Source organism: Bacillus rossius, chromosome 15, assembly GCF_032445375.1.
Source record: "Bacillus rossius redtenbacheri isolate Brsri chromosome 15, Brsri_v3, whole genome shotgun sequence".
Classification (NCBI taxonomy): Eukaryota; Metazoa; Arthropoda; class Insecta; order Phasmatodea; family Bacillidae; genus Bacillus; species Bacillus rossius.
Window position 1 is genome coordinate 1,344,677 of NC_086342.1, and position 23,017 is coordinate 1,367,693.

General features: G+C 41.8%; 2 protein-coding genes across 4 annotated transcripts in view; one reads left to right on the plus strand and one right to left on the minus strand.

Annotated features, from left to right (window-relative positions):
• Positions 1-782: 782 nt before the first annotated feature.
• Positions 783-4,984, minus strand: LOC134539342 (transcription initiation factor TFIID subunit 13). Of its 2 annotated transcripts, none has more exons than XM_063381287.1 (3): positions 4,718-4,984; positions 3,897-4,079; positions 783-1,159 (listed from the first exon to the last, which is right to left on the minus strand). In XM_063381287.1, exons 1-3 carry the CDS (start codon positions 4,745-4,747, stop codon positions 986-988), a joined length of 387 nt encoding a protein of 128 aa, XP_063237357.1. In that variant the 5' UTR covers positions 4,748-4,984; the 3' UTR covers positions 783-985. The 2 variants fall into 2 exon arrangements, with proteins under 2 accessions (XP_063237357.1, XP_063237358.1); XM_063381288.1 differs by having other exon boundaries at positions 3,897-4,064; positions 4,718-4,952.
• An 82-nt stretch (positions 4,985-5,066) lies between these two features.
• Positions 5,067-23,017, plus strand: part of LOC134539337 (mucin-5AC) — a 144,585-nt gene continuing 126,634 nt past the window's right edge. For both annotated transcript variants that reach the window (XM_063381278.1, XM_063381279.1), the window contains exon 1: positions 5,067-5,477. In XM_063381278.1, coding sequence (XP_063237348.1) covers positions 5,189-5,477 — 289 coding nt within the window. In that variant the 5' untranslated portion in view covers positions 5,067-5,188. The remainder of the gene's footprint in view (positions 5,478-23,017) is intronic.

Below are 23,017 nucleotides of genomic sequence, written 5' to 3' on the forward strand. Positions count from 1 at the left end.
ATTGGTATATTGTGCTAGCTGGAAAAGCCTCTTTGAGTTAATAAATATTTGTGGCACAGAGTCAAGATATGGACTAGAGGTGATTTTTTTTCAGTTACCTACTGAAAATAACTACATACATTAACATATTTTTAAAAATAACTGAAGAATTTTTAATACTATGTTCCCCTATGTGTAAAGTACCTGTACAAAGCCCTGATTTCTTATTGGCCAACTCTGGATCTAATAAAGGAAAATATACTCATACCGAGTGATGTGATAAAAATATCAAATATTTGCTCTTCATGGGGAACAAATATTACCTCTTACAATGTCAATAACCTAGTTATTCCACAATGGAAAAATTTCTCTTTGGAATATCTCAAACCACTAGCCTGGCACAAAAATAAGGAATGAATAATTTAGGGGTTGACATCTGTGTTTTCACAGACATTCGTGACGGGCGATGAGAATGAGTTGGAGGGGCGGAGGCTCCTGAGGAAACCTGCAGGCCCACCGCAACACTGGTGCATTTCCCAGCTGTGAAAACTTGCACTACAGCTTCTCATACTCTAGTTATGTTGTCTCGATGTGTCGCCGCCTCTCGCAGATATACTGAGAGTTCAGTTATGTAGAACCTCTTAGAGGAGCCAAGAAACTGATGTTGGTAGATCTCGGTACTAATTACTGTACAGCAGTTTCAGCGAACAAGGGGACATTTTTTTTAATAACAATAGTATTAGGCAGAACATATTTTGTAGGACAACTAAAATTAAGCTATCCATGCAAACAAAACTGCAATATGAAATATATATATATTTAATTTCAAAACCGGATGTCAGCAAGAAAAAAAAAATCACAATTTTCACAAATAAAATACATCATCACCCGACATGACCTGTCTAGTTGCTCTCATTTCACATTCAAAACACTGTGATAGTTCCCGCGCACATCTGTGGTTAAGCGCTAAAAACTTTGCATCGCCCTTCCGATGAAAATCCACCAACTATTTGCCAACGTATTTCACTTCGTCGAAGGCTTTCCTCGCCTTCTTCAGTTCCTCGTTCATCGTGAGGAGGTCCTTGACGCGAGCGTACTTCCGCTGGTCCTTGCGAACCAGGAACACTATGTCCTCCACCTGCACTCGGCCCGTCCGTCCGATCTCCATCGCTTTGTGCGTCTGGAAACAGTTGGACCACTTTCCACATTCAAATATAAAAAATTTATAATCAGATTATTCTTTCAAGTTGTAGAGATCCAACAGGAAGGGTTGAAAACTTAAATATTTAATGACATTGATATTTCAGAAAAATAATCATCAATGAGGTCCAAATATTATGTATGATGATAATAATTGTGTCATTTCTAAAGTGAAAGTAAAACAGCACACACAGGAAACCACTTTCCACTTAATTCATCATCTGCACGCCTCAAAAATGTTGAAAAAAACGCAACTTTGATAGGCCCCACTTAAGGAAAAACAAACCAATAAACTTTTTCATGCCATGTCAATTAAAAGTTCTACAACACACTGTCTTTAACTGCAGAAGACCTGGTTCATATACGGGTACCACCATCACTAGGGCAAAGGGTGATTTTCAAAGACTGGGAACCGACATTTAAATATCTAAAATTTTCATACCAGTAAATGCTCTTCAAGTTTTCAGATACATAACTTTATTGTTTTAAAATTATAGCTTGCATTATAATTTAAAAATGCCAATCAAAAGAATGTGCAAAAGTGTAAATTTAACAACGAAGTATAGAACTACTAATATGTATGTATAGATATGTGTGTGTGTATGCATGTGTATATACACACACACACAAATATGTCAGCAATACACAATGCCACAAAGCTACCTTGTAATAACAACTAATCCCATCACTAATCCATGTCCTATCATAAGTACACATTGATTAAGGCCCACGAATAAGTTTAATTTTTGTTCCCAATAGATAAACCATTTGTAAGAGCTGTAAAGTCTTACTTTCAAATGGCTTTAGTAATCACAGATTTTCGAATTAACATTAGTAAACATATGCACCATCTAAGAATCTGGTCTTACACTTCCAATTAATGTATTTCCATTTGATTTAGAGAGCAACTTTTCAAACACACTGCCATGGCCTCATTGGCCCAATGTCTTTGTCTTAAGATGTACATACTCTCTCCTTCTTTCCCCCCCCCCCCCCCTCCTCTTCATGTTCCCTCCTGACTTCCTCTCAACTGCCCAGATGGTGGGGGGAAGCGAAGCCAGCCAATTTATTAATTTTCACTGTATAACAGGTTTACTGTAATAAGTTGTTACAATGTCAATACGTCTTCAATGCACATTAATTCATAGTACACCCGTGTATATTGTTTCACTGTATTTTTATTTTATTTTTGTAAATGGTGGAACAGAAATATTGATATTAAATTACAGATATTTGTACATTAACCTGAAAACAAATGTATCACTACAAAACAGTGTTCGCATTAACGCTGGGCTTGGATTCTTACCCGGGCAATTATGCTTTGTGTTGTCGCAGAACCTCCCAATAATTCAAGTTATTTGTAAACCGTTTACTGAATAGTTTCCCAGCATTAACTGCACACATAATAAGCATGATACAAGAAAAAAATAAAGTCAAATTGTTGAATATTCTACTATCTTTTCCATGGTTTAAATAAATGCTCCAATTTTTGTAAGAAATACTCATTATCCCAAAAAAATGTATTCCATTACATGCTAAAATAAAGAGTCATGTGTCATATAAAGTTAAAATATCTTTTTTGTAGCACTATGATCTATTTCTTGGCAACTGGTTTCAAAAGGAATCTTTTGTACAAGTAAAGAAAATATTTTTTTTTTTCTGTGTGCTGCAAGGGAAGCAAAGCCCTTGTTTTGGTTCCCCAGTTCGGTCACACTTGGCTTTGGGTACACTCTGTTTACATAAAGATAGCTGAGTAAATACAAAAAAATGATGTCTCAAAAATGTAATGTGTTTGTTGGAAAACTAGAGATTCCACTGAAATAATTTATTCAAATAAGATTCAGAATATTAAAAAAGGCATTTTATCCCTCCTGCAAGTACAGCAACCAAAGGTTCACTAGGTCTTGTGGAATATTTACCCTGGGCCATCCTTTTTTGGGTGTCCCAAGGTTCCTCGAAATAACACCAGGCAAATTCTGGCATGGTCCCTTACTCTGAATCATAACCAACTCCTTTTGCGATATCTGTGCTCTTGTGTCATTATATTACCATTTATAATGAAAAGTTACTAACATAAAGAAAATTCAGTAACAAACTGGATTAACATTTTTCCCAGAACTTTATAATAAGGCCCATTCTACAATGGCATAGAAACGGAGATGATTTCCAGAACATTTACCATTGCATATGCTGCTTCTACAATGTATAGAAACGTGACAATTGGCAACAAATGAGATTGTATTTCAAAGTTACAAAAAATTGAATTTAAAAAAATATTCTTTGAGAACATAGTACGGATAGAATTTATACATGTAATAAAAATAAATGACAAAGAAACAATAGAACACTACTTGAAAATAATTTTAACATATTTAGAACATGAACAAACATGGCTACCACCTCAGCCAAAGTACTCAGCTTCAAGTGGTCGCACAGAGCAACGTAAACAGAAGAGTTCAGCATTGCCGAGCTAATCCGTACGGGCCTGTCCCCATATGCATGCTGTAGAAGAAACTCTGTTCCGTGAAATCAGCAGTTTCCGTTTATGTGTCATTGTAAAACGGGTCAAAAGGGTGCTTCTTACAGCTAGAAACTTTAATGATAGTTTTCATAGTACGGTAGTTTGAATCAGCGTGAAAACTTTGCAGGTTAATGAAACCTAGTAAGAGCTGCCTTCGGCTTGAGTGGAGACTGTCCAGGCAGGCCCGAATACTAACCATGTCTGTGATGAACTCTATGACCAGGTCCTCAAGAAGATCAACGCTCTCAGTGTACGGGTTCTGGTCATCACCGAAACCAAACATCATGCAGCGGAGTTCCTTCGAGAAGAGGCGCTTGCGGCCACTGAAGTTGGTCAGCGGCAGCTCTGTTTCCTCTTCTTCCAGCTGCACGGATAAAAACTGTTAACAAGCACGAGTTTTCACTGAGCCACATTGGCACACGCCAGACAGCAAAAAAATGCCTAAGGGCCATTCTGCAACATGGAAATGGAGAGGGAATCAAACAAGGAAGTATCTACACTGACACGCATTCGGACCCGTGCAGATTAGGTAAATATGTATTTCCTTGCTTTGGTTTTTCTTGGATCTCAAAATTAATTTAAATTAATTTTTGTAACAGTGAAGCTCATTGATTGCCGATTTGTTATGGTCCAGTGCATTGTATAAAAACAGATGGATTGTGAAAAAAAAAAAAATTATCTTGCTGGTCAGGATCCATTTTACGTTCCCATGTCATTGTAGAACTGGCTTAACAGAAATAAACTATGTTGTTGCCCGAAGAATGTTAAGACATGGTATGATTAAAAAGTAATTTTTGAAGAAAACAATCATCTTGACAATGAACAAAAAAATACATATTTGAAATAACGCTAATAATTTGAGAAACATTTGTTTAGCTCACGTGTGAATTTAGGTTAATGGGTTTAACGTGATGATCTTATCCAAATAACATACAGCGTAGCTCTATATTGTTTTACATAGTTATATGCAAGATCTATCATGTAACTAGGTTAGGGCCACAATTTAAATAGCATTACCTGTTCAAAACCGTCATCACTTTGAGCCATTGATCTGAAATATTATTTTAAAACCTCTGAAACACCCTTTATCTGACTCTCTTCAGAGTTGAGATAGAACGCAGATTAGTAAACAATTCAGTAAGTAGTTTAGTTTGCACACAAACAAGCAAATATGTTTTTTTTTGTGTAAATAAAAAACACGCAACACGCGAACAAAACAGTACAACCAGCCCGCCAAAGCTCAGGCGGTGAAACTTTTTGATTTTCTCGGACGTCGTGTTGGCGACAGTGAGTGTAGCTGACACGGGCGCAGTGCTGCCACGCGTCGGCGGGCCGCGAAGCTCGTGGCAGTCAGTGTTGGATTCGATGTCTTGACGCGAGGGAGCGGCGCGTCGGTGTGCGGCGACCGGTGTAATGTTGGCGCGCGGACGCCGTCGGCTCCGGGGTGAGATGGCGCGGCGCGTCGCAGTGGCGTGAGCGGCGGGGAAGATGCCGTTCGTGCTGCGGGCGGTGGAGCCGGTGCACCTGAGCCGCAAGAGCCTGCACCGGGAGGACGGCTCGCCGCTGGTGAACGACGGCGAGCTAGACGCCGTCGCCAACAACACGCTGTGCGGCGTCCTGCGGCAGCTGGCGTCGCTCGTGGTGGTCGCCGGGGACATCTTCGAGGACCTCTCGGCCCAGCTGCGCCATGTCGGCGAGCGGTCCAGGAGGCTGCGGGCCAGGATCTCCCAGGTCGAGGAGAAAGTCGCGGCCTTCGACCCCAAGAAAGTTGCAGTCCGTGAGTGCACCTTCAGACCTAGCTGCATGACGTTCATTAACTGCATGGCAAATGGACCGATTGTCATTCATTCTCTTATCTTAAAGTAGTTATCAGGTAACAATAGAGGAATCTATTGAATCGGCGGTGAATTCCATGAATTCAAATTCAAGAATGAATCTATCTACAATTCATTCAGCACTCCGTGTGTGCTAGTGCTACTACAATGTTTATTACTTGTAGCCGTATAGAACTTGGAGGACGTTTTGGCCTATGATCTTATTTTTAACATTCGGGTGGTTTTAGATGTTTTTTTTTTCGGAACTCTAGACGCTGTTGATTAATTGATTTTCCCGTCTTAAAGGCAGCGGAAATGACTTAACATTTCCTGTTTGTGGAACGGTACTCACTTCTACACCTTCTTCCGCCAACCATGACTGCTGAAGGCTTTGTGATTTTGTGTCGAGGCCAAATAAATAATTTATCATGCTCGTCAATCCCCGCGCATCTTCCATAGGTCTGTGTGCGAGTTTGAATAGTGTGTGTTCGAAAACTTACTTAATCATAACGAATATGTATCCATAATTCTTACCTGTGTACCATTTTTAAATATTCATAAACTACATTTTTAATGCGGCCTTAGGTCAATTACCTATACGCATGTTAACATGCGAGGACTTCGATAACTGTGTTTTTTTTTTGGAATTTTAGACCAATTTATAATCATATGCAGTAGCCTCGATGTGGTTTATGTTTTGTGCCTGGGTTCAATAGTTTGTAGGCTCATCCAGTAGCGGATCCAGAGGGGGGGCTAAGGGGCTCAAGCCCCCTCCAAAAGCATCTGGGTCCACTATTGTTTTAGTGTTTGCCTTGATAAAGCCTAGCCTAGCTGGGTCAAGCCCCTCCCAAACCAAAATCCTGTATCTGCCACTGGGCTCATCCGACTTTGTTCAGAGAAATGAAACATCCGTTTTCTTTGCAGCCTCGGAAACGACCGTAAACTGAAATACATATGAGCCATGAGTTAGGTTAATCAAATAAATTACTATACGTGTTCTAATCTCACATGGGTAGTAAAGTTTTCTGCATTTTGTCCATCTGACAAATTACACTTTAACATATTTGGAGGTGATTAAATATAAACGTTTGTGTTTGCTGTTTCACTTTCAAATTTCTCTCTATCTCTTATAGTTTCTTATCATCGGTACATGCTTTTATCAGGTATCCTTTGAAGGAAATGCGTTCACTATATATACTTCCAGACGTTCTTAAAAAGATAAACAGACATTTACCGTATGTTGTAGAAAACATATTGATGTATCTTACAACATATAATTATTTTACACTAGCTGTGGTATGTACCCTTCGTTTGCTGGTTCGATTCCGTTTCGTAGCCAGTACTTCTGTTGCACTTCAGCTCTGTATTTATCTGTATTGCTATTTAATAACTCACACCATCATCAAAATAAAGCGGTAAGGAAAAAGTAGAATATTTAAAATTATTGTCTACTATTATTATAAAATTTAAATCAATGATTCAATTTTTTTTGTGTATACATGGTTCTACTATGGCCCGTTTATTATCAGGCTAGAACAAGGTGCAAAATCTTGGGAAGACAAGCCTCTCAGTGTGACATAACGAAATTTGGATACATAACTCAATATTGAACACATAGCAAAAGAAAATTAAAAACTTAAGATTTCTGGGACTAATTTTCCTTAACCACCATTTTATTCTTTTGAGTGTAATAACAAAGAGTTGTTCTGTGGTTCGTGTAGCCGACCGACCCCCTCCCCCCCCCCCTTGGCCTTCTACACTTCAACTATTTTTGATGACATAGTACTGGCATTGGACTAGTCCATACAGACTATCATGGTAGACATGCATGCTTCATCCAAATAGCATAAAAAAAGTAGGATTTTCGTATTTTTAGTTATTAGTTTTCTTTTTAATTTCGGGTTAAAATATCAGCATTATTCTATGGCCTAGACACATTCGTAATTGTGAAATATGATTCGGTAGAAGCACATTGAATTGTGCTTTGCGTCACATGATAAAGTTACTCAAATATCGACTATGATGAGAAACAAACTAGAAATGAACGCAGTTCTGTGAGCAAATGGTGATGCTGGAGACCTAACCAGTCTGCCACGCTTTAGCCTGTGTTAGTGACGTGCGCATGTACGTGTGTGTGTGTTTCGCACAGGCAGTTTATTGTTCATTCAAGGCCGTGTTATTTGTTCGCACGGTGGAAGCTTGAGAGAATGGCTGTCACTTGAGTCAACAGTCAACTGTGTTATTTCTTTTCATCGCCGCTCCAAGATTTGACTGGCGACATACAGGAACTGTCATGCTAAGAAGCCAGACGGTACTAATAAAATTATGCCATTACTATAATCCATTATATTTCCTATACAAATGGTCGATTACTCTCAACGACTTTAAATCCTAACCCAGAAATGTTCAGTTGGAGAAATAGGGATTTTCAGAATCTTTATTTGAAAAAAAAAAATAAGAACACGTTTTTTTTTATTTAGAAATATTCTCATAAATATTCTGGCTGAATTCCAGAAACGTTTGCAAATAAAATTTATCTTTATCATGAATCTGTACGACTTGTTTAATAAGAATTTTGAATGACCAATGTTAACCTGCGCTTTTATTGAGCTCTTACTCTTTTATGTTTCGCGATTTATTTGACCATCAAGTTAGTTTGCACAGTTTTGTACTTGTATTTGTTGATCAGACGCATTGCATTGTTTAAAATAAAGCGGTAAAAAATTAATCCATTCACTTTAGTTCATATTGTTGATTCACAACTCTCATTTGAGATGACTCAGCAATACCTCGGGCGTGAATTGTTAGCACCTTGCTAGTCAACTGAGAGGACTAGATATAGACTTTATTGAACATACTTAGTCTGATAAGAGTTCTGTCTAGAATCAAACTGACAATCCGGCCAATGTTGTCATCTGCGTATTACAAAAAAAAAATGTTTCACCGGTGTTCTGGATTGGTTTTGTAGTGTTATCATGGAACAGGAAAAGAAAAGAATAACGTTGGCGGCGTAGGTTGTTCTCTGCTGGCCGCACTCCTTGAATGGGCAATAATGGAAAGAGGAAAGTCGCCGTTTGGAGCACGCGAATGGTGATGTAATGGAGTCTCTGGAGAACGGAATGGTGGAGGGGTGGAGGCACACCTCCCCTCTTCCGGCCCGAGGAGGGGTGGTTTCCCGCCACGTAACCGTCGCGGGAACCCGCCCCCAGGAATGCCAACTGCCGCGCGTACCAGCTGCTCTTCCACTTACCTTTATACGTAGGGTTGCCATATTTTTTCACGGACCAACCGGGACAGTTCTGTCTTTTTAACTTAAGGTTTCAGGGATATCGGTTTCGGGGGGGGGGGGGGGGGAGGCGGTTATGAAAACAGTAATGTAAAAAAACACTTAAAATATAGAATAGATAATCTTTGTTATTTTATTCATAATGGTACACAAACATGATATTTTTACAAAACAAAACAGTTTTCTACTTGTTGTACCACTCGTATTTTTCACTTGAGTGAACCTTTCTCAATAAGTCCTTCTTCTCTTTGATTTTTTTCATAAATTTTAGTACGTGACTGATGGACTGTTGGAGATGGCGACTACCGCGAGATTCCGTTAGTGCTCGGTACAAGTCGGGCAGTTTCGTAAGTGGTAGGTTTTATTTTGTTTTTGTTTTTATGCATTGTAAATTATTAGTACGCAGCTAAGTTTTGAATATTCATTTAACTTGTGAAAGTTGTGGGAGTTTAAAAATATTAATTTATTATGTAGGGAAAAGTAAATACCTACTAATAAAGAATTCTAAGCACACTGCATGAATGAATTATTGTTAAGGCCTTAGAAAAGCGCCGGTCGCAAACTGACAGCACTATGAATATTTTGTATCGATCTTCTTGGCCTCCTACCACACCGTCCGTTATTTTCTGTTTACCTCTGCAGCGAATTTCACGAGTGTTCTTCAATGCTATCAAATGACACATATAGGGACAAGGAGTTAAAAGTTGACCGATGTATTCGGACCATCCCCTCGCGTGGGCCAATCAGCGATCAGTGTCCGTCGGACACAATTTGTAACAGAGCAATTGCAGACGAGTCTTAACCGTCACATGTGGGCGGATGCCCCGTGTGTTGTCTGGGGGATGGGGAGAGGGGCGTAAGTGCCAAAATGGCGAGTGCGGCTGACTCACTGCGCGCGCACGTTCGGGCGTCAGGTTGCGGGCTGCTTCCGGTCTCCCCCTCCCGGTTATCTCGCCACTTCCGGGCCTCGAGTCCCCTCGAAGGGCTCTCCCGGCAACAATGCAGGTGCCCTGTAAGAGGGGGGGGGGGGGGATGTGTGGTAGCTTCTGTGCGGGCCCGGTCGGAAAGCAACTGTCTCAAATGCAATTTTATTTATTTTTCGTAACTGAACTTAAGCTAAGTGTATTTGTAACCGGGAGGGATCTAGGTCAGGCCAAAGCCTATACGCCTATAGGCGCTAGCCTCAACTTCTACGCAGATGTGATCTACGGTTTTTGTACGTGCTGTTGTAGAATAACTTGTTCTAAAAGTATGAACTGCCTGCATACTTGTGTTAAAGAATTTTAAATAGTCACTCACTTATATACTCAACTATTTTCTACCCAAAAAAAAAGTGCTTTTTCGACATATCGTAGATCTTAGTGTTGTACCTATGCCAATACCAAGAACGGCAAACGGTGGTCACGTTTATGATTGAAAGTACATTTTGCCCAAAAGCGGCCATATTGTCTTATGTCTCCGAGGAGCAGATTTGTTATTTTGAATGTTGCTAATGACGAGCTCGTAATACGAGCAATACGTACTTATCCGGTTTTATAAGACCCTTAAAGTGATTCCATTGTAAAGACTACACATGCCAAGGAGGATATATGATGTATGCCCTAAGACTAAATAATAACGCATGCGTATCAGCAAGTAAGATAACAGTTCATTAATCATTATGTATATAACCAGTCATGTACAGATCATCCTGGACGTCAGTATCATTGTCTGTGAATGCAAGCCGCACGCGCCTACAACATGGCCGCCCCTATTCTTGTCTGTTGACACATGCGATATCTAGAGACTGGAAAAATTCGCGCTTTCGATGACCTCTAGGATAGACTCCACAACCCTCTACATACTCAGGCAAATGCCACCTGCTCATTGGCTTACTGACTCGTGACACTTGTCAACCGGGACGCTTGCGATTCGATACTCTTTTGGTTGAAGGTTTCCCATTGGCTAAAAGTCCTTCAGATAAACGGTAAGCCAATCAAAGAAGCAATATAAATGTACAGTTGTTTGGATTCTAGCATATCGTGAAATGAATCCGCGAATTATTCCGGTCTCTAGCGATATCTGGAGACAGGAAAAATTCGCGGATAAATTTGCAGAAAGGCAGACGCGCCTGTGTTTGGCAGGTAACATTTGATCGTTTCATTACACGTCGTCACACTGTGTTAGCACAGTTAGTGTTATTATTGTCGGTGGTTCGGCAGACGGTGAGTCTCCACACTTGACGGGGCAGTGAGAAAGCGGTTACTGTGCTGCTAGGGCGGCTAGGCCACAGTGTTTAGAAAAATATTCTGGTGCTAATTTTTTTCGCTAAATACAGGGACAGGCTAAGATTCAAAATATTATTTTGTTTTCCTCTGCTATTACTGCGATTGGCCTAGTGTTTAGACTCTTAACAGAACTGCCAGCCGATTAGAAACCCCCAAACCAAAGAAGCACAATTACAGGCTACCCTGTCGACACGTCCTACGATTCAGCAGCCAATCAACAAGTGACATTTGTCAACGTAAGCACGGGACAGTGGACGTGGTTCTAGTTTGTAATAGCGTCACACATGGGCGTTAGATCCCGGATGGGGAGGGGAGATAATTACTAACCCCCTTACTATGGGGGCCCTCTGCAAAATTGTAACTAGGAAAAGGGGCTGTTAAATGTAATAATGTCAAAACTGTATTTTATGGAAAACTTTCTGTATATTTTTAATTTTTTGTGCTTATTGCATGCAAATAGGTCAAAATAAGAGTAGCTTCCGTGGAGGAAAGATCCGTTGCCATTTTTAATCAAATGACCTCACCGGGTTGGAACCAAGTACCTACTCCATTATGAAAGTACTTTTTTATAAAAATTGTAATAAATATATTGTTATAAATTTAAAAAAAAATTTCCCCATTTTATAGCATGAAAATACGGATTTTAAAGATGGCGGTCATAACGAAAAGTGCAACATTTGGGGAGTGGGGCATTCGATTCCAAAATGGTGTAATTATTTGGAATCCAAGATGGTGGATTCAAAATGGCCACCGTGGTCACCCGGCTCCGGCTACACACCCCGACGCCATGTCCCAGAGTCCCCAAACTATAGCTACTACTGATGCATAACTGGAAAAAAAAAAAAGAAGAGATTGTAGCGCCTAAATGTAAAGGAATGTGAAGACCTCGTAAACATTTATGTTTTTTTTTTGTGTGACCATGTGTGTTTGAATGAAGGTATTAGTTGATTCTTGAAGGCACTAGTTAATGGTGCATTATTTTTTCCGGTGTTTGTAGCTATCACTTCAAATAAAGCCAATTTGTGTGAATTGCATTAGATGGGCATTTATGTAAATTAATATCGAGATTTTACGAGCCAAAGATGGTTATGCATTGTGAAACAACCAGTTTAATCTAACATTGCTTTAGACAACCAACGAACACCACCTACCGTCTGTAATAAAACCTTATAAAAATCCTTAACTTTTACGTCATGAATATCAAGACACTAAAATACAAATTAGACTATATTTTATTAAAATGTATAAAAATGTATTTCGAGACCTAGATTCTGAACACGAAGAAATATAAATCAACCCAGATCCTGATGTAATTCGGGAAAAAAATTTAACGTGTTTGGTTTTATGTTGTGTGGTTGGGACATCTCTGTTTACTTGTGTACTCCCTGGCCGGGAGGTCGCTAGATCTACTCCCCTCCTCTCTCAGCCCAAGATCACGCCTCGTGCTGAAGGCTGGAGGCTGGAGGCGGCTGGTTGCGCGGGCATTGGGGGCGGGCAGGGGCGGGGCGCGTGGCCGGACCGCAGCGGTCATTGTGGCCGCGGGGGCGGGCCCCCGGTCCCCCTGGGACAATGCCCCCCCTTGTTAGCTCCCGCCCATTGCACCTGCAGTGCGGCAGTACACTCTTGTTATCTGTATTGTAATAATAGTTCGTGTTGTCATAACTGTGTAAAATGACGTATGCAAGATTATGTTTGACTTTTAATTTAATGGTACTTATTCGAGTTTCAAATCAAGTATGGTGGTGAACATATGGAAGTTTGCATAATGGCGAAACTTGTATATATATATATATATATATATATATATATATTGTTACGATCGCGCTTGGCTGCAGTGCTTGGCGTCGCCGCGCTCGTTCGGCCTGTCTGCGCCCCCTTCCACCCGCATCCTCTCCCTGGTATCTCGTGTCATACTATCTCGCGACATCCTGACCGTCGCAGCGCGCACCTGCCTCAGATCGAGTTACTTAAAGAGGCCGCACTGCGGAATAAAAGGACTTAGACATGTTTATCGGCGCGTTTTGTGGGAACCCGATGCTTGTTGAGTTTATCGGCGTTCTTTGAGCAGCCGCCGCGTCCTTCGAGGACTCACGACGCGTTTCTGGGCATTTCGACGGCGAAGGTCGCGCGATATCTCGGAGACATGCCCGATTGTTCTGGACGGGAACCCAAGGGTTATATAAGGAGGTTGGGCCGACCTTCGAGGAGGAGTTCAGTGGGGAGTTCTCCCGCGGCGGAGTTTCCGGGCGATAGTGCCGCGGGTGCGGCAGAGTGGCGAAGTCCTTGGACGAAAGTGCCAGGGCGGAGAGTCTGAGTCGGAGACTGAGTGAGTTCTCCCGCGGCGGAGATCCGGGCGATAGTGCCGCCGGTGCGGCAGAGTGGCGAAGTCCTTGGACGAAGGTTCCAGGGCAGGGAGTGAGTGAGTTCAGTGGAGTCGGGAGTTTCCGGGCGATAGAGTCGCGGGCGCGGCGGAGTCCCGAGTGAAGTTGCGAGCGAGTCGTCGATTGGGATCTCGGCGAAGGGTGTGACGGCGGCGTCGGAGTGTGGCGACGGAGTCCCGCGGCGGAGACCCACGAGGGGTGCTGCGGCGAGAGTTGCGCCAGAGGTGCGGCCCAGCGAGGTGTGCGGAACGAGTGACCAGGGAATTGCCATTTATTTAAGTGTAATTAATTATTTAGAAGATTATTTGTAAGTGACAAGTAGCGGTAATAAATAAAACTGTGTGTGTGAAATAAAATCTATTAATTGGGCTATCCTTTACGAACCCGCAGGTAAATCGTAACATTTTGGTGTCAGAAGAGGGATAGCCCTAATTAATAGATTTAGGATTCAGTTAAGAAATAGGATTTAGTTTTTCGAGAGTAAAGTTAGCATTTAAAAATTTAGTGAATTTGTAATTGTCTAGAGCTAGTTTGAGTTTAATGTAGTCAGTGATAGTTTTGAATGTAATAGAGTTATTGTTAGTTTAATTAGAAGGTTCGTCTAGGTCATTTAAAAATAAGAACAGTTTTAGAAAATAATTATTTAGGTTGTTTAATTAGTAAATCCTTTAGAGAGAGATGGCTGCTGAAGATTTAAGTGTAGAAGATATCGGGAAGATAAGGGTTGCCCTAGAAGAGATCAATAATAAAATGGAAGATATGGTGGCCAGTGTGAGGAAATATAACAAAGAAATGTTAGCCAGTATAAGGGTCAGGAAGAAATGTTAGCCAGTATGAAGAAGGGTCAGGAAGAAATGTTAGCCAGTATAAATAAGGGTCAGGAAGAAATGTTAGCTAGTATGAAGAACTTTAAGGAAGAAATGGTATCTAGTACAAAGAACTTTAAGGAAGAAATGGTAACCAGTATAAAGAAATTTATGGAAGAAATGAAGAGTGAAAAGAAGGATAGTAAGAACCACCATGAAGAAAAGAAGAGTGAGTCGAATAATAGTGTAGAGGAATTGAAGAAGAGTCAGGATGAAATGAAGAATGGCCAGGAAGAAATGAAGAATGAAATGAAGACCGAAGTGAAGATAAACCAAGAGAAGAATAGCCAAGAGAAAAACAGCCAAGAGCAAAATAGTGAAGAGAAGAACAGCAATGAAAAGACCGGCGAAGAGAAAACCAGCCAAGAGGAGACCAGCCAAGAGGAGACCTCCAAGAGGATACCAGCTAAGAGGATACCAGCCAAGAAGATAGCAGCCAAGAAGATACCAGCCAAGAGGAGACCAGCCAAGAGAAGACCAGCCAAGAGGAGACCAGCGAAGAGGAGACCAGTGAAGAGGAGACCAGCGAAGAGAAGAACAGTGAAGAGAAAAACAGTCATGAGGAAATTAGCCAAGGAGAAGATAACAGCCAGGAAATGAAGATGAAAGAAGAGCTGAAAAAAAGCACAGAAGTAGTGAAGATGGGTTACAAAGTGTGGAATATTGAACAAGAAGAAATGAAGATAAACCAAAGAGAGAGGGTAAAATGCCAAGAAGAACTGAAGAAGAGCCGAGAAGAGATGAACATGAGTCAAGAAGAGATAGAGAAGCGCAAAGAAGAAACGAAGAAATACCAAGAAGAGATGCAGGAAGACCAAGAAGAGATGAAGAAAGACCAAGAACAGGGGAAGGAAGACCGAGAAGAGACAATGAGCACACAAAGAGTGATGAAGATGGTGCAAGGAGTAACTGAGTGCAGTCCAGAAGATATTCAGAAGAATGAAGAGGGAATGAGGAACCAAGAAGAGACAAAGTGGAGCCGGGAAGAAATGCTGTGCGAACAAGTAGCTGCGAGAGAAGAAATGGAGAGAAAAAGGGAAGATACAAGGAAACATTTGGAAGGCAATAAGCAATGCACTCAAGAGTATCGGGTCAGTCCAAAGCATCGGTCAGCCCGTCTCGGGCAGCTGGCTGAACGACATGGGGCAGCTGCGACGCAGAAGTGTCGCCAGGTGACAAGAGAAGCTACATCTAATGAGAGATAGGGTTATCGGGTGAGACTGTACAACCCGCGATGGAGGAAAGGCAGGAGGCCTAAACTTCGAGTAGCATGGGGACCTCCACGAGGAGATGTATTACCTGTTCGGGACGAACAGGTTTAAGGAGGGGGCAATGTTACGATCGCGCTTGGCTGCAGTGCTTGGCGTCGCCGCGCTCGTTCGGCCTGTCTGCGCCCCCTTCCACCCGCATCCTCTCCCTGGTATCTCGTGTCATACTATCACGCGACATCCTGACCGTCGCAGCGCGCACCTGCCTCAGATCGAGTTACTTAAAGAGGCCGCACTGCGGAATAAAAGGACTTAGACATGTTTATCGGCGCGTTTTGTGGGAACCCGATGCTTGTTGAGTTTATCGGCGTTCTTTGAGCAGCCGCCGCGTCCTTCGAGGACTCACGACGCGTTTCTGGGCATTTCGACGGCGAAGGTCGCGCGATATCTCGGAGACATGCCCGATTGTTCTGGACGGGAACCCAAGGGTTATATAAGGAGGTTGGGCCGACCTTCGAGGAGGAGTTCAGTGGGGAGTTCTCCCGCGGCGGAGTTTCCGGGCGATAGTGCCGCGGGTGCGGCAGAGTGGCGAAGTCCTTGGACGAAGGTTCCAGGGCAGGGAGTGAGTGAGTTCAGTGGAGTCGGGAGTTTCCGGGCGATAAAGTCGCGGGCGCGGCGGAGTCCCGAGTGAAGTTGCGAGCGAGTCGTCGAGTGGGATCTCGGCGAAGGGTGTGACGGCGGCGTCGGAGTGTGGCGACGGAGTCCCGCGGCGGAGACCCACGAGGGGTGCTGCGGCGAGAGTTGCGCCAGAGGTGCGGCCCAGCGAGGTGTGCGGAACGAGTGACCAGGGAATTGCCATTTATTTAAGTGTAATTAATTATTTAGAAGATTATTTGTAAGTGACAAGTAGCGGTAATAAATAAAACTGTGTGTGTGAAATAAAATCTATTAATTGGGCTATCCTTTACGAACCCGCAGGTAAATCGTAACAATATATATATATATATATATATATTTTTTTTAATTTCTACCAGAAAACTAAAAAAAAAAGTAATTAAATAAATGTTAGAGAAATTTTAAAATTTGTATTAGGGAAAAATTAGAAAAATTCTTATTACAGAGATGTGTGGACCACCTGCGTCATCAATGCACGTTCTAGAAGGCCTTGAGTTACGGACTGGGAGCATTGGCAGGTAATAAGGCCTCCAGGATAGACTTCCCCGTTTGTTCATTGCCTGCTACACTAGTAGCCTGTGATTCGATACTTCTCTAAGGGTTTCTCATTCGCCCAGTCGTTTATATAAACTGTGAGCAGGAACAGCCAGAAAAGTATAAGTATTTGAATTTTAGCCTGTCGTGAAAGACATTTGCGAATTTTTCCGAATAATTTCCTGAGTTAATTTGGACAGAAATGACTCATAACCTTACATCTAAGTATTTCTTGTACGATTGGATCCAACGTAATTAGACACTGAAACATTCATTAGTGGACTGTCAGAATTATGCTTAGCATAGAGCAGTTTACTGAGCGAACTGCTTCAATGGAAAAAGTTGTGAGGCGCGTCAAACCGGTGGATTGCGGTCAGTCAGGAAACGTTTGAAGGGTTGACTCGACTTACTCTTTTACGTACGTGACTGGTTTTGCTCAGTCGTAATTTTCCAACGAGAATATTTTCGTATACGTGTTCCTACTACTGCTACTTAATGCGTCTACTGCTGGTACTACTACTGCTACGAACGTTTTCATGGGTTGCATTTTTCATAGTCTTATACCGTTGAATTCAAAGACTTTCTAACAATAAAAAATTATATATGTATTAACTATACAAAGCTGTACTAATATCACTTTTATTATAAATCAGAAGCTAATTAATAGTAGCAACTAATACTTTAGTTAATTTCTCATAAGTATTATTAACCTTTGCCTTATTTTTTTGGACTTGTCTGCTTTAGTCAAATTGTCCCCATTCGATCTCGAAACACGTGGTGAAGAATCGATATTTATCCGATATAAATTCCGAACAAGCCGTGCCAGAGTAACGGTCGGACGTGCGCTCTCTCGAAGCGAGCCCGGTATGGGGACGGCTCGAGTGACAACACGTGTTCGTAAACAGATACGTGCGGCAGATGGCAGGCCTGGTCCTTGTCAGGGTGGCATTCCTGAGCGGCCGCGCGCCCTATCGGACCAGCCCGAGGCCTCGCTGACCGCGCACAGTCCCTTCCTGGTGGCGACACGCGGCTAACGAATTCACGCTCCTTAAAAGATAACAGGTTCGCTCATCCGCTGTTGAAACACGAAGAAACAAAATGAACAAAACAAATAAAGACCCAAACTAGCTAATCAATAAGAAGATTGTTAATTTTATAAGGATATTCAGCTGTGAAATTCTGAGTTTTATTTCTTGCAGCCCCTGTAAAAAAAATAGTTCCAATTATTAAATATATATATATATATATATATATATATATATATATATATATATATATGTGTACCTGCATTGCTCTCATCACGACAGGCAAAGAAATATTTATTAATAATGTTTTCAGGCTTTCACGGCCATTGTCTGAAGTAGCTTGGCTTTTTGGTTGTAGCCATGTCCTTGGCGAATAATTCACCGACGTTTCGGTCGACATTCCAGTTGCCATCATCAGGGAGCAGTTACCTACCAGTAATATTTTTTATTACCCGATTTCCCTGTCTTGTAGACGTCAAACCAAATACCTACCCACAGTGCCTGCCACGTGACCTTGACCTTGAGTATTTCGCGGCGGTCAGACCCCTGCGACATGCGTCATGTGACTCTGACGTCACGTGACTCTGACGTCAGTGCTGCCTAACTGGCTCTGTTCGGACACTAACCAGTGGGAGCAAGGAACATTCGGCCCAGTCACGGTGATAGCAATCAGTGAGAACTTGGCATAAGTGTTTGGAAGAGGGGAAGGGGGAGACAGGACCCGTCGCCATTTTTAATAAATCGCATAACCTCGTCGGGTTCGAACCGAAGACTTTAATGTTGTCCATTACTTAGGTGCATTTTTTGTTAAAATATTATTAAAATTGCAGTTAAACAATTTTTATAAGATAAAAAATCCAAATTTTTGTATAATTTGGAATTTTCATTTTTTTTGGACGTGAAGTCATAATTAAAAAATGGCGGGGTCAAAAGTGGCGAAAGTTCTAGGATCCGAGATGACGGATGTGACATCATAAAGATGAAAAAAGTTCTAGAAAACCAAATGATGAAATCTAAGATGGCGACATGTTTCAAGGTCGAAGGTCAAGGTAAAGTTAATGACGTCAGACGCTTGAATTAATTTTTTTAAGGTATTTACCTCTTTTAAATTATTTGGTTATTTCAATGGCAAAACACATATGAATTTCATATTTCTAATTTTTTAAATTTTTGGTAAAATTATTTTCCTCGAAAATATAAATTTTTGAAATTTTAGATTTTGAGATTTCTTGGGTTTGAATTCAAGATAAAAAGTCATCCAAGATGGCTGCCGTGACGTCATAATCCAAGTGGCCGAACTTCAACAAAAATAAATAATGCATGTATCGTGCATACTTGTTGCATAATTGGCAAAGTGGAATATTTTTAACATTATTGCGTACTATGGATAAGGAGAACCAAATGGAATAAATAACTGATAGATTGTAGGGTTTAAAGGCAGTGCTGGTGGCTGTTGCACGGCATGGTTAAAAATAGTTTCTGAGAAATGATCTAATTCAATCAACCTTATGAAATCATAAAAATTCTGATGAATTTAAAAGGACAGGAAAAAAAATTTTTTACATAAATAATTTTCCTGAATGTTCATAAGTTCGGCCACTCAAAACCGACAAGTTTAACCGTGTGTAACGTAAATATAAAACAATGCCTGGAACTAGCACCGTGTTTCTCTTGGCGTGGACTGAGTCGGCGCAGACGTGGCAACGTGAGGAGCCACAGCGGTGTGTGGTGTGTGGTGTGTGGCACTCGTGCCGGATCCTGGGAGCCGGCCCTGCCCCGCAGCTGTGCCGCGGGGGTCACAACGGGTTTTTTGGCTTTGATTAGCCCTCAGGGGATGACCTGGGGGGGGGGGGAACACACTCAGCTGTCGGCCTCGCAGACATTGTTGCCAATCTCTCACATCAGTCGCATCATCAGTGCGTGGAGCCACCATCTGCTCTATTCACTCTCTCTTAACTGGCAGTGAATATTCTTAACATTCGTTTAAAAAAAATTATTCTGATACGCGTCAATGTATTGTAGGCTTGACAATGATGTTAAAAATTTGGAAACGTTTGTTCGTATCTCCATGCAAATGCAGTACGTTTCCTGTGCATTTTGAATTATCTCTGAAAAGACACGCGAGTGATGTGACATGGAATTAATAGGAAATTCCGTACACTGTCCACACACTTCGTTAAAAGTTGACAAAAGGTAAAAACAAACATTGTTGATGCCCACTGTTAATTTTAATTTTCAAAATTGTCAGGATTGTCACGCGAATGAAAAGTAGGTTAGACATCCACAACACACTTCTCCTGATGAAAGTGCCTTCGTTCTTCATAAAAGTTTTTACTGTGCTAAGTCATATTTCCCTTGAACGGGGAAAGAACAAGATGGGTTGCAACTTATAAGGTGGTCTGAACGTACTTCATCGCCAGAAACAAGCATCATTCAAAACCACGCTTTGAAGGGACCCGCATAGCCAGGGGGCGTATCTGCAACAGTGAGGCGGGATGATAAGCGCGACGCTCGCTGGTGCTTCTAGCGCGGTGTCTCCTCTGGACTAGCGCGCAGGACAAGAGTGAGATTTGAGCGGTGACAATAACATTAGAGGGCGTAGAAATTAAGAAAAAGGCGTATTCCAAGGGCCTTAACTGCTTTCAAAACTTTACCGCGTTTTAGCCATTTTCACTATCCTAAAAAATACAGTTTACCACTCATCCGACTTAGCGTAATCTTAATGATTTTCGCGAACAGACACCGCTCTGTTTTTTTTGACGTGACAACGTCTAATAAATCGATGAACGCCGGCTGCACGCACGAAAAAGTGTCCCGTTACGCACATTGTCCCGTTGCGCTGTGTCCCTTTACGCTCATTGTACGCTTGCGCCGCATCTATCTCTCTTCCACTCGATTGGAACAACCATCCATTTGACTTTTTCGAAGCACATTAAACTTGAAACTCTCCTATTCGTTTCCTACTTTTCCTATCATCGTCCTATCCTTAACAGAATAACACAGATTGGAAGAAGTTAAATAGCAAACGTGTGTAAAACTTATAGTTAAAAATAATCTCTTCGTTAAAGTAATAAACATATTTGAATTAATGAGTGCAAATAAAAGTAAATTTATCAATTAAATTGTAGATTTAATTTCACTCCTTCTTTGTGTCCATACAAAATAGTGATAATTCAATAAAAATGATTCAATTTTATTCATAAAAGTATGCAATCATTTCATCAATGTTTTGTTATGACGTTGTCACGTTGAACTATCGCCCGTAAACCGACTTTACAGACAACCAATTTTTTTTTTTTCTCTGAAGCTCGGCACACCGCATGTCCAGTCGTTGCAGGGAGTGTCGTGTCTGCGCCCGGACAGACTGTGTGCGAGTGCGAGGGCGAGTGGGAACACAGGCTGTGCGCGTGGCAACACTGCTCGCCATCTGCGCGCGCGGTCCCGTATCGGTGCAACCTGTCGCCTGACCCCTGACCCGGGACGCAAGTGCCGCCTCGGGGGATGGCGGCAGCCAATCACAGGCGCGGGGAGTCTGTAACCCCCCTCCCTACCCTAGGGGTGAGTGATCCCTCTCAGTGCTCGGCCCACAATGAGGACCTCTCGTGCGTGACCCCGCAGTGGCGTGGCCAGGACTGCGGGAAGGGGCCGCCACTACAACCTTTCAATATATATACTGTATAGAAGTCGCGAGTGGATAGGATTTACTCCACGTTTTTCAGAAGCGTATGATGAGCAGCTTGGGAACTTCACCGCTGCAGTGCGCTGCCGTAACGACCTGTATCCTCTTAGGTTGTTATTTACACGTTAGAGCGCAGCGCTGTCGCCCGCTGTCATTCCCCGCACCCCTCATCCATCATTCACTGCAGCTCAAGGTCGTTCCACAGGAGGGGGAAGGGGTGTTTGAAGAGTTCGACACTATTCCGCTAGGGACCACCACAAGTCGATGCCCTAGAGATGGTGGCGATTGCAGCGATGAATTAACCAACTACCTCAAAACCGTATTAGAAATTTTAACCTGGGCTGGCGACTTCTATACAGTATATATATTCAAAGCTACAACTGCGTATTATATCGTTTATTATAAGCTTCCTTTATAAAGTAGCTTGGCTTCTGGGTTGTAGCCGCGTCCTTGGCGGAATAATTCACTGACGTTTCTGGTCGACATTGTAGTCGCCATCATCAGGGAGCAGTTACCTATAGTAGATGATGCAGGTAACTGCTCCCTGATGATGGCGATGACAATGTCGACCGAAACGTCGGTGAATTATCCGCCAAGGACACGGCTACGACCCAGAAGCCAAGCTACTTCAGACAATGGCCGCGAAAGCCTGCGAACATTATTAATTTTCTTTATAATTGAATTTAAAAAGAAAATAGGTAGTCACACAAATTTCTCAGGGAATAGTACATTTCTAGAACTCCAATATTTACACACAGACTTTCTTTTTAAGTAACGATTTTGCTTGAGAAAATTAAATTGAACATTTTAAATTATGTTTTTTTATTTAATTGTTTTTAATTAGACTGATGATTTCGTTAGAACAAGTCATAAATACAAACATTTTAATGTGTTTAAATACGTGAAACACACATGGCAAGTTTGTGCGAAAGGCATGCTTACGTGTGCAAACCAGCATTAAATATACACCACATACGCTACTGTGTTTGATGTAAGTCGGGCTGTATTGGGCAGGTGTTACATTGTTGAAACCCACTGAGAATTACAGTAATCTTCCAAATTTATCTCGCTGTAATATTATGTGGCTAAGTTGCTATAATTTTATTATTCTGTATTAACATGTTATATATACCTATAAATAAACCTTGAAGCATTGAATATATATAACTTATAGAAGTCGCGAGGGGATAGGATTTATTATTCCAATTTTCGGATCCAAAACTGAGGTAGTTGTTAGCTCCGCCGCTAGACAGCTCTTCTTTCCACAAGAGGGTACTCGTAGTTACCAGCTTCCACGCCAGAGCGCTGTAGCGTCGCTTTTTTCAAGGTCGTGCGCGTAATTCTCTGTTTCACTCTATCGAGAGGCGGTGCCTTTTGTTGAAATCCGAGCGCTTAGATACGGGCGGGCGCAACTGAATTGGAGGAGTACGGTCACCGAAAAAAAATGTGCGGTTAAAAGATGCCAACATCAAAAATTAAGTTTAATTATAAGAAAACTACAGAAATTTCTTAAACGTAATAACGTAAAAAAAAACAACTGACATTCGTAGTTCAGAATTTATAAAATGTTGTGTTAACGGAG

What these genes read in the sequence shown, in the direction of transcription:
- LOC134539342 (XM_063381287.1), bottom strand. Translation starts at nt 4,747, where the DNA reads ATGGCTCAAAGTGATGACGGTTTTGAACAG. An exon ending in GTGATGACGGTTTTGAACAG is followed by an intron (nt 4,080 to 4,717) that starts GTAATGCTATTT and finishes GCTTGTTAACAG; the next exon opens with TTTTTATCCGTGCAGCTGGA. An exon ending in TAGAGTTCATCACAGACATG is followed by an intron (nt 1,160 to 3,896) that starts GTTAGTATTCGG and finishes AACTGTTTCCAG; the next exon opens with ACGCACAAAGCGATGGAGAT.